The sequence below is a fragment of the Diabrotica virgifera genome, chromosome 9 (genome assembly GCF_917563875.1).
Source record: "Diabrotica virgifera virgifera chromosome 9, PGI_DIABVI_V3a".
Taxonomy (NCBI): domain Eukaryota; kingdom Metazoa; phylum Arthropoda; class Insecta; order Coleoptera; family Chrysomelidae; genus Diabrotica; species Diabrotica virgifera.
This window is the reverse complement of record NC_065451.1, coordinates 189449847-189462630: the sequence shown is the minus strand read 5'-3', so window position 1 is coordinate 189462630 and position 12784 is coordinate 189449847. Positions and strand designations below refer to the sequence as shown.

The 12784-nt window shown below is 31.6% G+C and overlaps 1 protein-coding gene across 4 annotated transcripts in view; it reads left to right on the top strand.

The window, feature by feature from the left end:
- LOC114329009 (protein HBS1) overlaps nt 1-12784 on the top strand; it is a 41902-nt gene that overhangs the window by 14172 nt on the left and 14946 nt on the right. The window contains exon 3 of one of the 4 annotated variants that reach the window (XM_028278023.2): nt 9917-10329. In XM_028278023.2, the coding sequence (XP_028133824.2) occupies nt 9917-10329 (413 nt within the window). Of the gene's footprint in view, nt 1-9895; nt 10330-12784 lie in introns of all 4 variants that reach the window. The other 3 variants (XM_028278022.2, XM_028278021.2, XM_028278020.2) reach the window with 3 other exon arrangements.

Here is a 12784-nt window from a genome sequence, read left to right as displayed (position 1 = left end):
TATATCATCAACGAATGCAAGAATTTGGGTTGATCTATTAAATCTAGTTCCGTTCAATCCCCGATCTATCTGCGTGACTGCCCTTTTCCAAGACAGTATTAAAGAAGAGTAAAAATTGTATTTTCAAATTATCTCACTCAGGTAAGCAAATATCTGTTGAATGTACTTCTACATATACACAACATTGACTAGCGGTACCTTTTGAAAATAGATTAGGTAAAACTGAAGTGTATTGTCACTTATATAGAAGGTGTGACAGTTGAATAAACCACATAAGCCTTAAACCATAAACAAATTAATTCAACCCAATAAACCCGGTACTTAGGAAAATTAGGGGAACTTAACGTCTTCTTCTTCTTCCTTATTGTATGTAGGCTTTAAATCCTGTTTCTTCTTCAATATTAGCCTCCTAAATTGTTTAAGTTAAACTTCATGCATATAAGTTATTATTTTTCTTGTTTACGTCTTTGGTTGGTGTTTCATTGGAAGTTCCTCCTTCCCGAGGCAAAAGTCTAGTAGATCCACCACTTTCTTATCCAGAATCCATTTATACTGAGATATGTTAGATTAAATCTTGACATTTATGGATCTAGATTATGTGGCTTAATGTGATCCACCTTCTTGTTGCACATTGTATATATTTTTTTAAAATTATCAACTTTGTATGAGTTGTACTTAGTTTTTTATTGTGAAATGATTTAAACTGTTTAAAGTAGCAGTTTGTGATAAGTTGATGGTTTTTATCAGGAAATTTAGGTTGGTTTAATTTATTGACGTTTATTATTTAACAATATTTTTATAAAATGGTTTTATTTCAACCTAAACGTCCTTACAGTATATCTACAGAATGGGCCAAAATATTGGAAACGCCTAATTACTTCTTAAGGGCATAGGCGTAAAATTTCGCGTCAATGTGTTTTAAATGCATTCATTTTTTTCGAATCCTGAGAAAACTAATAAGTATTTTTGAAAAATTTAAACGCAGAATGAAAGATTACATTATTACCGAGGGCTGAAAGTCCCTTAGAATAACCAAGAAGTTTCTTTTACATGAGATATTTGAAATTAAAAATCACACTAGATTCTCTTTTCTTTTTCGCCCCCTGAACTTATTAAAATAAACATTATAGAATGTTTCAAGGACTTTCGGCCCTCGGTAATAATGCAATCTTTCATTCTGCGTGCAAATTTTTCAAAAATACTTATTAGTTTTCTCAGGACTCGAAAAAAATGAATGCATTTAAAACACATTGACGCGAAATTTTACGCCTATGCCCTTAAATGTTTAGAATTGCCAGATTTACCATTTTTCTGATATCATTAGTCATTTTGTTTTTTTTTTTTTTAATACAACGCCCTGTTTTGAAATCTCCACTTTAATACTACTTCAACCGTATACAATGCCTTTGTAGTCTAGTCGCAACATAGTGGGTCCCGTGGACACTTTTAGTTCGCCGCGATTTGATGGTGGTATTATAGGTTTTTTGGGTCGCTGAATTCAATGGAAGTGATCTGGAAGCCCAAATGTGGTGCGTTTAATTGTTATTAACAAATTATGGTAAAATGAGGTGTTTTTCAGGAATTATTAGAAGCCCTGTAAATAAATTGATAGTGTTCTTCTCTGGTGTATTTTTGGTCGCTGAATCGAATGCGACTAGTCGCGATTACTCAAAATATGTTCTTATTTTGTTAATAACAAAATAATAGTTTATTCGCCAAAAAGCTCGAAATGTGCTATCTACAGCAAGTTTGTAGTCTTTTTCATAGTATTTTTATACGCTAAATCGATTGCCGCTAGTCGTGATAGTTTAAACCTCGTTCCGACTTTGTTATTAATAAATTATTGCAAAAATAACGGTTTATAGTACGTTCACTCACGGTTTTTGCTCTAAATAAAAAAAACATTTGGATTGACATGAAATTTGGCATACACGTAGCTAACATGTCAAACAAAACAAGTGATATTGTGCCGATGTCTGCTTTTACCCTGGGGTTAGTTTCACCCCTTTTCGGGGGTGAAAAAAGAAACCTTTAAAATAAGTCCGGAAGTGGATAAACTGATTAATTCTAAGCAACTTTTGTTCTATACAGTTTTTTCACTAAGTCAATACTTTTCGAGTTATTTGGTTGTTTTGTTGAAAAATGAACATATTCACTCGCAAATAACTCAAAAGGTATTGACTTAGTGAAAAAACTGTATAGAACAAACGTTGCTTAGAATAAATCAGTTTATCCAATTCCGGACTTATTTTAAAGGTTTCTTCTTTCACCCCCGAAACGGGGGTAACCCCCCCCAAAAGCCTGAATGAGGTGAGTGAAACTCACCCCCAGGGTAAAAGCACACATCGGCACAATATGACTTGTTTTGTTTGACATGTTAGCTACGTGCATGCCAAATTTCATGTCATTCCAAGTGGTTTTTTAAAATTTAGAGCCAAAACCGTGAGTAAACGTACTATAAACCATTATTTTTGCAATAATTTATTAATAATAAAGTCGGAACGTGGTTTAAGCTATCACGACTAGTGACAATCGATTTAGCGTATAAAAATACTATGAAAAAGACTACAAACTTGCTGTAGATAACGCATTTCGAGCTTTTCGGCGAATAAACAATTATTTATTAACAAAAGAAGAACACATTTTGAGTAATCGCGACTAGTCGCATTCGATTCAGCAACCAAAAATACAGAGCTTCTAATAATTCCTGAAAAACACCTAATTTTACCATAATTTGTTAATAACAATTAAACGCACCACATTTGGGCTTCCAGACCACTTCCATTGGATTCAGCGACCCAAAAAACCTATAATACCACCTTCAAATAGAGGCGAACTAAATTGTCCACGGGACCCCCTATGTTGCGACTACTAGACTATTGATTTTATGTAGTCAGGAATATCTTACAAAAAGGTAAAACAAATGCAAAATATTCAAACTATGTATAACTAAATTTGAACATAGTAATTAAAAGTTTACTATTCTCCTTTTCATGAACATTTTTCAGTGCGTCACAAATTATAGAAAAAAAGGTAAGTCCGTGATAATACACATTTATGACATTTATTCTAACGTGACATTTTAGTTAAATCTGACAGTTGTCAAATTTTATTTTCAATTTGGAATAAAACCAAATCAATTGTGTCTATTGCATTTATAAAATGGTATTTTCTTTCATTTGTATAGTCTTATAAATTGTACAGATTATATTGATAATATTATTATTTTATTTAATAAATAATTCTTTTTTGATTATGGCGCCATCTATCGACAACTAGAATAATCACCGAACTAGAATAATTACCGAAGTATTCCCAGACGTGCCTTTTTTTCTGTCACATACAATTTAATGCGTTAGAGAGAAATCGAAAAACTGTGACGCACTGAAAGATGATCATGAGAAAAAGAATATATTACTAAATTAATGTCTACCTAATCAAGTGTTCATAATGAATATGTTGGTAATTTGACAGTATCCTAAACGATGGTAGAATACTTCTATTAGCATTTCTTCATGTTTTTCTAGAAATTAATGTGGATTCATCGATGATCCTTTTTCTTAACCCTGTAACACTTGCTGATTTAGTTTTATAAATTCTACCTTTCAAGTATTAGTGCAGTCACTGAAGTTTTTCACCTCCGATTTCGTTGAACCTCCATCGATTTTCATGAAAATTGGTGAGTGACTAGAGGATACCTCAAGGAACAAAGGTGACATGATGCCAACTTGCGCTTTTACCCTGGGGGTGGATGCCACCTTTCTCGAGGGTGAAAATTATTTTATTAAAAATAATATAATTCGATAGAGGGACAAATTATAAGCAAAATTTGTTATATAAAGTTATTAAAATACATCAACACTTTTTGAGTTATTAAAGACCAAAGATTTTATTTTTTTTCATACAAAAAATGCATGTTTTAAATCGGTTTTTCACGTATAAATCAAAAACTATAAGCTTTGACAAAAAAACTATTATTGCTGAAATTGAAGATAATAAAAAATTGAATACATTCCTCACATAAAGAACTAAACTAATGTTAATTCAAAGTGAGTTATTGGCAATTGAATGTGTATTTTTTTCGACGAGTACTCAAATCTAAGTATTCAAGCTTAAATAACGGGAAAACGATGCAATGTATAAAATATTTCTGCTAAACATTTTCCAAAGTACTTCGGAATACCTATCAAATGAGCTTCAGAACAAGGTAATAGCGTCAAAATTAAGCAAGTTATAATGAAAATAAAAGAACCATTTCGAATTTTTTAGGAAAAAGTGAAAAATAGAATATACGCCATTTCCACAAAAATTAAAATTTATATTAACACTTACAAGAACTTCTTTATATTAGCATAAGTAATGTGTTCGATAATTTTGACCGGTTTAGAATGCATATTTTTGAAAAAAAGATATAATTTAAAAAATCATAATTTTTAAAATTATTTTAATTCTCATATTCTTTTGATAATAACTCCAAAAATACTCAATATACGTAAAAAATTATATATAACCAAATTTTAGTTTTTGCTGTGCTAAATATTTTACCTGTTTTACTATTTTTATAGGGTAAAAACTAACCGAGATAGAAACGTTTAAATCTTAAATTTTGCTGTAGGAACCATGCAAACGGGGTCATTTAAACTTTTATTTTTAAAAAAGGAAGGGGCTTAAAAGATTAGATTCAACGTGCTTAAATAGCACTTGGAATTAACTTTCAAACTGTTTTTAGATGAACCTGATATCGTAAACACGAACGGAGTTAAAAAAAACAATAACATTTTTTGGAAAAATTCTTAAAAGATGAATTTTGAAAAAAATTTGGAGCATAAATTTTAACGCTATCAACATGTTCGGGGGCTCATTTAATAGATATTTTTAAGTACTTTGACAAATGTTTAACAAGTTTATGTTATAAAATGCATCAATTTCCCGTTATTTCAGCTTGAATACTTAGTTTTTTACTCGCCGAAAAAAATATACATTCAATTACCTATAACTCACTTTTAGTTAACATTAAAAGGTTTTTGTAGTAAGTGGTTTATTTCATTTTTTATTAGCTTCAATTTTGATAATAATAACTTTTTTGTAAAAACTTACACTTTTTGAGTTATTGATGAAAAATTGGTTAAAAACATGCATTTTTCTCAAGAAAAATTAAAATCTTTGATATTTAATAACTCAAAAAGTTCTGATTTATTTTAATAATAACTTTATATAACAAATTTTGCTTGAAATTTGTCCCTCTGTCGAATTATGCGGTTATTTTAATAAAATAATTTTCACCCCCGCGAAGGGGTGGCATCCACCCCCAGGGTAAAAGCTCAAGTGGTTCCTTGAGATATCCTCTAACCACTCACCAATTTTCATGCAAATCGATGGAGGTTCAACGAAATCGGAGGTAATAGCTCATATCCACCTTCAGTGACTCCACTATATCTCCAATAAAAATAATCGTTAGGATTCAACTCGGGTGAACGAGAAGGCCTTTAAGTACTACCAAAACTACCAATCCATCTTTTGGTCTATTCTGTATATTATCTATTCTGTATATTATGTATTTGTTTTGATTTTTATTAGACAGTATGGAGACATACATATCCGGGAATATACAACTATAGCTGTTGTTTTTTTAATTGTATTTTAAGTTATTTTCTCCTTTTATGTACCGGGTGTCCCAATAAGAATGGCTCTCGGCCATATCTCAGGAACCGTTTATAGTACAGTTTTGAGAAAAAAAATATTTATAACAAATGTTGCCTCGGGAAAAGCCTGGAAATTATTTTGATAATTGTAGGTCCACCGCTAGAGCGCGTAATTAAATATCAAAAATTAAAAAATCAAAATTTTACAAAATTTACCTAATGAAAGGGCACTGAAAATCCAATCATCGTATTCTTCATAAAATTCTGCTCATATTTGATTTTACAAGTTTAAGTCTACCTTTGCAAATAAGAGGTGGGGGTAAGTGGGAACATTCTTATGAAAAAATGGCTGTAAGTCCGGTTCTGCTAAATCGAATTTTGCATACTTGGTCTTGTTGAAAACAGCTCTTTTTCGTCAGTGTAAGTGTCTTATTTTAGAAATAGCCTAATAAGTAATATGCAAGCTAGGAGCCGTTATTTAATTATTTTCAGAAATCTAGTTTTCTTTGGAAAATATTAAATAAAAGTATGCATTTTTAATCATGTAATAGAAAATTAGACCAAATTAGCAACATAATACCGAAAACAGCATGTCGATACCTTTTTTCTATCTCGAGATATCTTAAGAAATGTGTAAATTTTAAACATAACTGTTACTGTCACCGGTAAACGAGGTTAAGGAAAAGTAGTGTGCTAAGGAAAAAACAAATAAACATTTTCCAGGTGTAAACGTATATAGTTAATTAAAACAACAATGAGACAAACAATACTATAAAATATAACAAAGAAATAAAAGCAACTACTTACTTAGTCTTAGTGACTGCCTAATTGTTCAAATTGTTGCCCATCATTTTCGATTCAAGCATTTACTCTTTCAAGAGTAGATTGAATAGCAACATATTTAACTGTTTTAGACTTTTATTTATGGGGACGGATTAAAGACCTTGTTTTTGCCGCTAGGCCCACTACTCGAGAAAACATGATCTAGAATCTAGAGAATACGAAACGCCATTCAAAGCATTGCGAAAGCAGAAATTGAGACTGCTGTTTAATCTACTCTTGAAAGAGTAAATGCTTGCATTGAAAATGATGGGTAACAATTTGAACATTTAGGTCGTCACTAAGTAAGAAGTTGCTTTTATTTTTTTTTATATTTTATAGTGTTGTTTGTCTTATTGTTGTTTTAATTAATTATATACGTTTACATCTGGAAAATGTTTCTTTGTTTTTTCCATAGTACACTACTTTTCCTTGACTTCGTTTACCGGTGACATTAACAGTTGTTTAAAATTTACACGTTTCTTAAGATATCGCGAGATAGAAAAAAGGTATCGACATGTGGTTTTCGGTATTATGTTGCTAATTTGGTCTAATTTTGTAATACAGGATTAGAAATTAATAATTATTAATAATTAATATAATAATTAATTAATTAATAACGCCTACTAGCTGGCATATTACTTATTAGGCTATTTCGAAAATAAGACTCTTACATTGACGAAAAAGAGCTGTTTTCAACAAGACCAAGTATGCAAAATTCGATTTAGCAGAACCGGACTTACAGCCATTTTTTCATAAGAATGTTCCCACTTACCCCCACCTCTTATTTGCAAAGGTAGACTTAAACTTGTGAAATCAAATATACGCAGAATTTTACGAAAAATACGATGATTGGATTTCCAGTGCCCTTTCATTAGGTAAATTTTGTAAAATTTTGATTTTTTAATTTTTTAGATTCAATTACGCCCAGTAGCGGTGGACCTACTAATTGTGAAAATAATTTCCAGGCTTTTCCCGAGGCAACTTCCGTTATAAATATTTTTTCTCAAAGTTGTACTACAAACGGTTCCTGAGATATGGTCGAGACTCTTTCTTATTGGGACACCCGGTACATTTGTTTTATTTGCCATTTTACAGCTGCCGTTTTTGTTAAAAGTTAATTTTTATTATGCTCAGTTTTAATGGATTTATTATGTTACTGTGTACAATCGCTGTAACTAATAGTTTTTTCTGTTATATTGAAATGATATTTTGCCAAGAGATCTCCTTATTTTGATTCAACGAAATTCCTCGACTCGTCAGCTTTTGTGGAGCTTTCAACCACATTGATCTGATGTTCTTAATCATCGATGCTTACACTCCTTATTTATTACGAGGGCCATTCGTAAAAAAAGGTTCCCTATACCGCTGAGAAAGATTGCGATGTGTTGGAGAAATCTGGCAACACGGCTTTACACATCAACTCTCCTTCTCTTTTACCCCACCACTTTCGCCTCGCTGCATTGCTCAGTGTCTGTCTAGCAGCCTTTGAAGATGAGGTCCCGGTCGCCGTTACTAGAGCTTCACGATACGATACAGTATCGATACTTTTTAAGTATTGAGTATTGTATTGGTTATGCCAATGAAGTATCGTATCGAGTATCGATATCGGCAATAGTTTCTTATAAAAATATCGTATTGATATTGATTTCAATACGATATCGATACAATACTAATACTCGATACAATGTCGACATAAAAAGGGTTATTAAATATAATAATCCTTGACATAATTAAAAGGACATTAAATTAATAAAAAAACGATTCTTAATACTATTAATAAAAAAAATTGGTGAGTAGTTAGAGGATACCTCAGGAAAGAAAAATGATATGGTGCCAACTTCCGCTTCTTGCATTTTAGGGGTGAAATCCACCCTTTTTGGAAAAAATGCAGATTTAAGCATTCTGGGGTAAGTAATCTATTTTAATCAAATAAAATAATATGTTTTTACCAGTTCTATGCATTATTTAAGATTTTAATTGATTTTTCAACACTTTTAGCAACCTTCGCTTAAATAAAATTTCATGTAATAATTGTTGTTGCAATTAATGTTGGGCATGAATAACTCACAAATAAAAACAGTTAAGTATGTGAAATATATGTTAAGAAATAATAAAGTACCATAAAATAGCATTTCGTTACAATGCGAAAATACAAGGTGCTCCATTTGAGAAAACTCAAGAAATACTCATTCAGTTTCGACCAATCCTGTATACTAAAATTAAACATTTAGCTATATTAATAATTTTTAACAATTGACTATATTAAAAATAATTTGAACATAAATAGATTTCTTATTACTTATGATTCTTATAAAAATTTAATATGGCTGAATGCTTCTTTGAAAGTCGACTAATACTTACTAATTCTGTATTGTTTAAAAACTACTTTTGAAAAAATAGGGAGGTCCCCGGAGATTCAGAATAAATCGCAATTCAGTATTTGTTGAAAATTATTTTTGCGTCATCATCACTCACTTCCATAATATTGCCACAAATGCCACATGATAAACAGTTTAATAATAACAGTCATTTACTCACTCTCAATAGTTTCAAGTTCAGGCACTCAAGTGTAAAATATTATAACAGCTGATGCTTGGGTTGCAGATCACTTATACCTTTATGTAAATAATTATGATCTAAATACCTATTCCACAAAATATAATCAAACAACTGTAGCGTTTAATTTTTTTTCTCGAGGCAAGCGTATCGACAATACAAGAGTATTGTATTGATTTCAGATAATGGTATCGTATCGACATTAATATTGCTAAGGTATGTATTGTATCGGTATCATATTGGTTTTCGATACGATATCAATACAATATCGATATTTTTATCGAATATCGTGAATCTCTAGCTGTTACCGCCAATGTGAAATTCATGCTGTGATACTTTTTTTAAATGCAAAATGAATTTCACGCAAATGGTGTAGGTGTAGATAATGCAGTGAAGGCAGGACGGAAATTCACGATGAATCTGAAGGCCTTTTCCGACCATTTGCGAACATGTTGAACATATGTGCACTTTTAATCATAAACTTCCATTAATTGACGATGAATGTCAATACTCTTTCTCAGCGCATAGGGAACCTTTTATTACGAATGACTCTTCTATATTGATCAGATTCATTTACTATTAGATTAGGTATATTAAGTTAATTACGTTACTAAAAATAATTATTCTTTACAAACATTTAGTAGTTTCAAAATCTAGAGCCAATATAAGTAAGATACTAGCTTAGCCTAAAAGTCTTGTCTTCTAGAGTCTCATTTATTTTTACACAAAAATTATGTATATATAAACCGATATATTTTTGTATATCTTAAGATAGATGAATAAACTAGTGCTAGTGGGGCAAATCTAGTATAGTATAGTACAAATTTCAACACATTTGTAGTTTTAAAAAGTATATTTCACTTGAATTCTAAAAGTAGTTACTCAACCAGAAATAGTTCAAACTCCTCAGATCGAACAGACGAAGGTGATCTCCTCCACTCCGAAAACCGTTACCAACATCACGAAGGGTTTTGATCTGCCACAAAAAGGTAGCTTCACTCCCAGATCTCAATCTCCAGCATCTGGGAAAGCCTTCACGCCCAGATCTCAATCCCCTGCGTCTGGGAAAATCTTCACTCCTAGATCCCAGTCGCCTGCTTCTGGTAAAGTTACGCCAGTCAATAACCATACTTTGGACTTTGCCGAGGAAGTGAAGCAAGCCAAAGGCAGAGATAGCAAGTTTGATCCACAGCAGCTGTACCAAAAGGAAAGGGGAGATGAGAAGGAGCACCTGTATATGGTTGTGATTGGGCATGTCGATGCTGGGAAGAGTACGTTGATGGGCAGACTTCTCTGTGAATTGGGGCAGGTAAGTTTATTCTTAGATAATATTGTGCGGAGCCATTTTTTTTAAATACAAATTTAAAACTCGTTGAAGATTTTTTTGTTATCTTTGCAACGTATATAAGAAAGTTATTGGTCACTGATGTGATAAAATTCATAAACAAAGTCAAACTATAAGTATTCAAACTGTATCAAAGGTTCTGAAGAAGAATCATACCTGAATGGTATGTGCATCACTGTAGCGTTATACAGGGTGTCCCGGAAAATAGTGCGTTCCTTAAAGGTATAGGTAGAAGGCACCATGTAGAACAAAAAACTCTTAACATTTTTTTCTAAATGCAACCGTTTGACCAAAAAATTAAAATACATTTTGGTATGCAAATTTAAATCTGACAACTATGTGCAGTACGCAAATTTAAGGATAGACAGTCCCATGTAAATAGATAGAAGATAGATAGTAAACAGATAGTTTTAAAGAATCCTGTTTAGTGTCAATGCCGAAAATGTTTTCGAATAGTGAGTGTATTACCTATTATGTTATTACCTATGAATGGTGTTTGTGAAAGGTTACTTGAAACATCTATTCGGTATAATAATTATTTTCAAGTAAGTACAACTTAGTTATTTCAGTTCACAAGTAAACAAATTACTGAGACATTATCCGGTGTATTTAAGTTCCACTGTAAACTATTAAAACTATGTAATTCAGTTAAAGCCCTCAGCAATACTCAGCATTCAACCCATTTAAACCTTACTAAATACATAATACTAGTTCAGTTAAAAGATGTGTTTTTATGTTAAAAGATGTGTAATTCTTTTAAAATTATGCAATAGGCACCTATTTCAATACATTTCAAAAGAAAATAATTTTAGTAAACAAATAGTAAATACATAAGTATTACCTACTATTAGGTTGGATTATTTTAAATACTGTAAATCACAATCACAAACGAGTACTTATTATCTGTTATTATTCCGTAGTGCGTACGATGTTGCCAGTTTATTAAAATTTCCAAACATTAAAATACAGGTATATGGAAAACAATGTTAACTTTTTTTTTGGAAACGGTTAACTTTAGAAAAAAATGGTATAGGACTTTTTTGTTCCAAATTGTGTATTCTCTCCATACCTTAAAGGAACGCACTATTTTCCGGGACACCCTGTATACTATCGGATTTACATGCTCAGAAAGAGCGAACGCTGAACACGTTTCACGGATTTGACTATACTATGTCTTCTTCTTCTTCATGCGACTAGGATTACTTCTGTTTGTCTGCCCCTTATTCTGTTTCAGTTGTTGACTGTACATTATCTTTCCACCTTTTCGGCGGCCTTCCAACGGGTCTTCTGCTATACGGCTTGTTGTTTTTACAGATGTTCGCTAATCTATCTGGTTCCATTTGGTTTACATGTTCGTTCCAGTTTTTTTTATTGTTTCTATCCACCTGTTAACATTTTTAATTTTGCATTGTTCACGCATACCTCTGTTGCTTTATTTGTCTCTTAATGATATGCCCGCTAGTGATCTTAATACTTTCATTTCAATATTGTTGATTTGTTATTTCGTTTTTCTTGTATCGGTCCTTGTCACTGCTGGTTAGGATTGGTCTTACTGTTATCTTGTATACTTTCATTTTGCTTTCCGTGGTCAGATATTTGTTTCTCCATATGATTTCTCGGAGGCAACCACTTACTCTTGCTACTTTTGCTGGTTGCCTTGTGGTCACTGTTCTTATATTCCTGTTACTAGTGATCTCTACTCCTAGGTAATTGAATTTCATTACTTGTTCTACAATTTTGCCGTCTCTTTCTAGTTTGCATCTACGCGGCTCTTTACTGATCCACTATACATTTAGTTTTTTCTACTATTCTACTGGTATTCTCATATTAAGTTTGTTTGCTGTGATATTGAAGGTGTGGAGCTGCCTTTGTAGTTTAGAAAAATAAGGAAAAAAATATCCTGTTGGTGACACAACCCCCTCCAGGCCGAAACCAAATTTTTTGAGTAGTATGGACATCTATATTAATAGCCTATATGTTTCCTGCAGTCGATTTTGATGATATACATAGTTATAAACAAATGAAGATAAAAAACGGTAAATTTTCGCTTTTTTCGTCTATTACCAAAAAGTTAGGTATTTTAAACAAATTTGAGAGTGAGAAACTCATAAATCGTATAAAAAAACTTCAATATGGCGTTCGCTGAATATGTATATCCTTATTGGTTGCTTAGAAAATTGCAAAATAAATCATAAATTTTGAGTTTTTATAAATATTCATAACTTATGTAAAAATTAACTTAGAACGTTCTTATTCCACGGAATGCTGAGACTTCTGGTGCTTAAATCATATCCTAAATTTCAAAGCAATTAGTCAAATAGTTTAAAAGGTATTTAATATGTTTATCCCCAATAAATTTTTTTTGCAACGCTATAAGTCAGAAAATGATGAAGTTACACTAATACTTTGGATAGTTTAT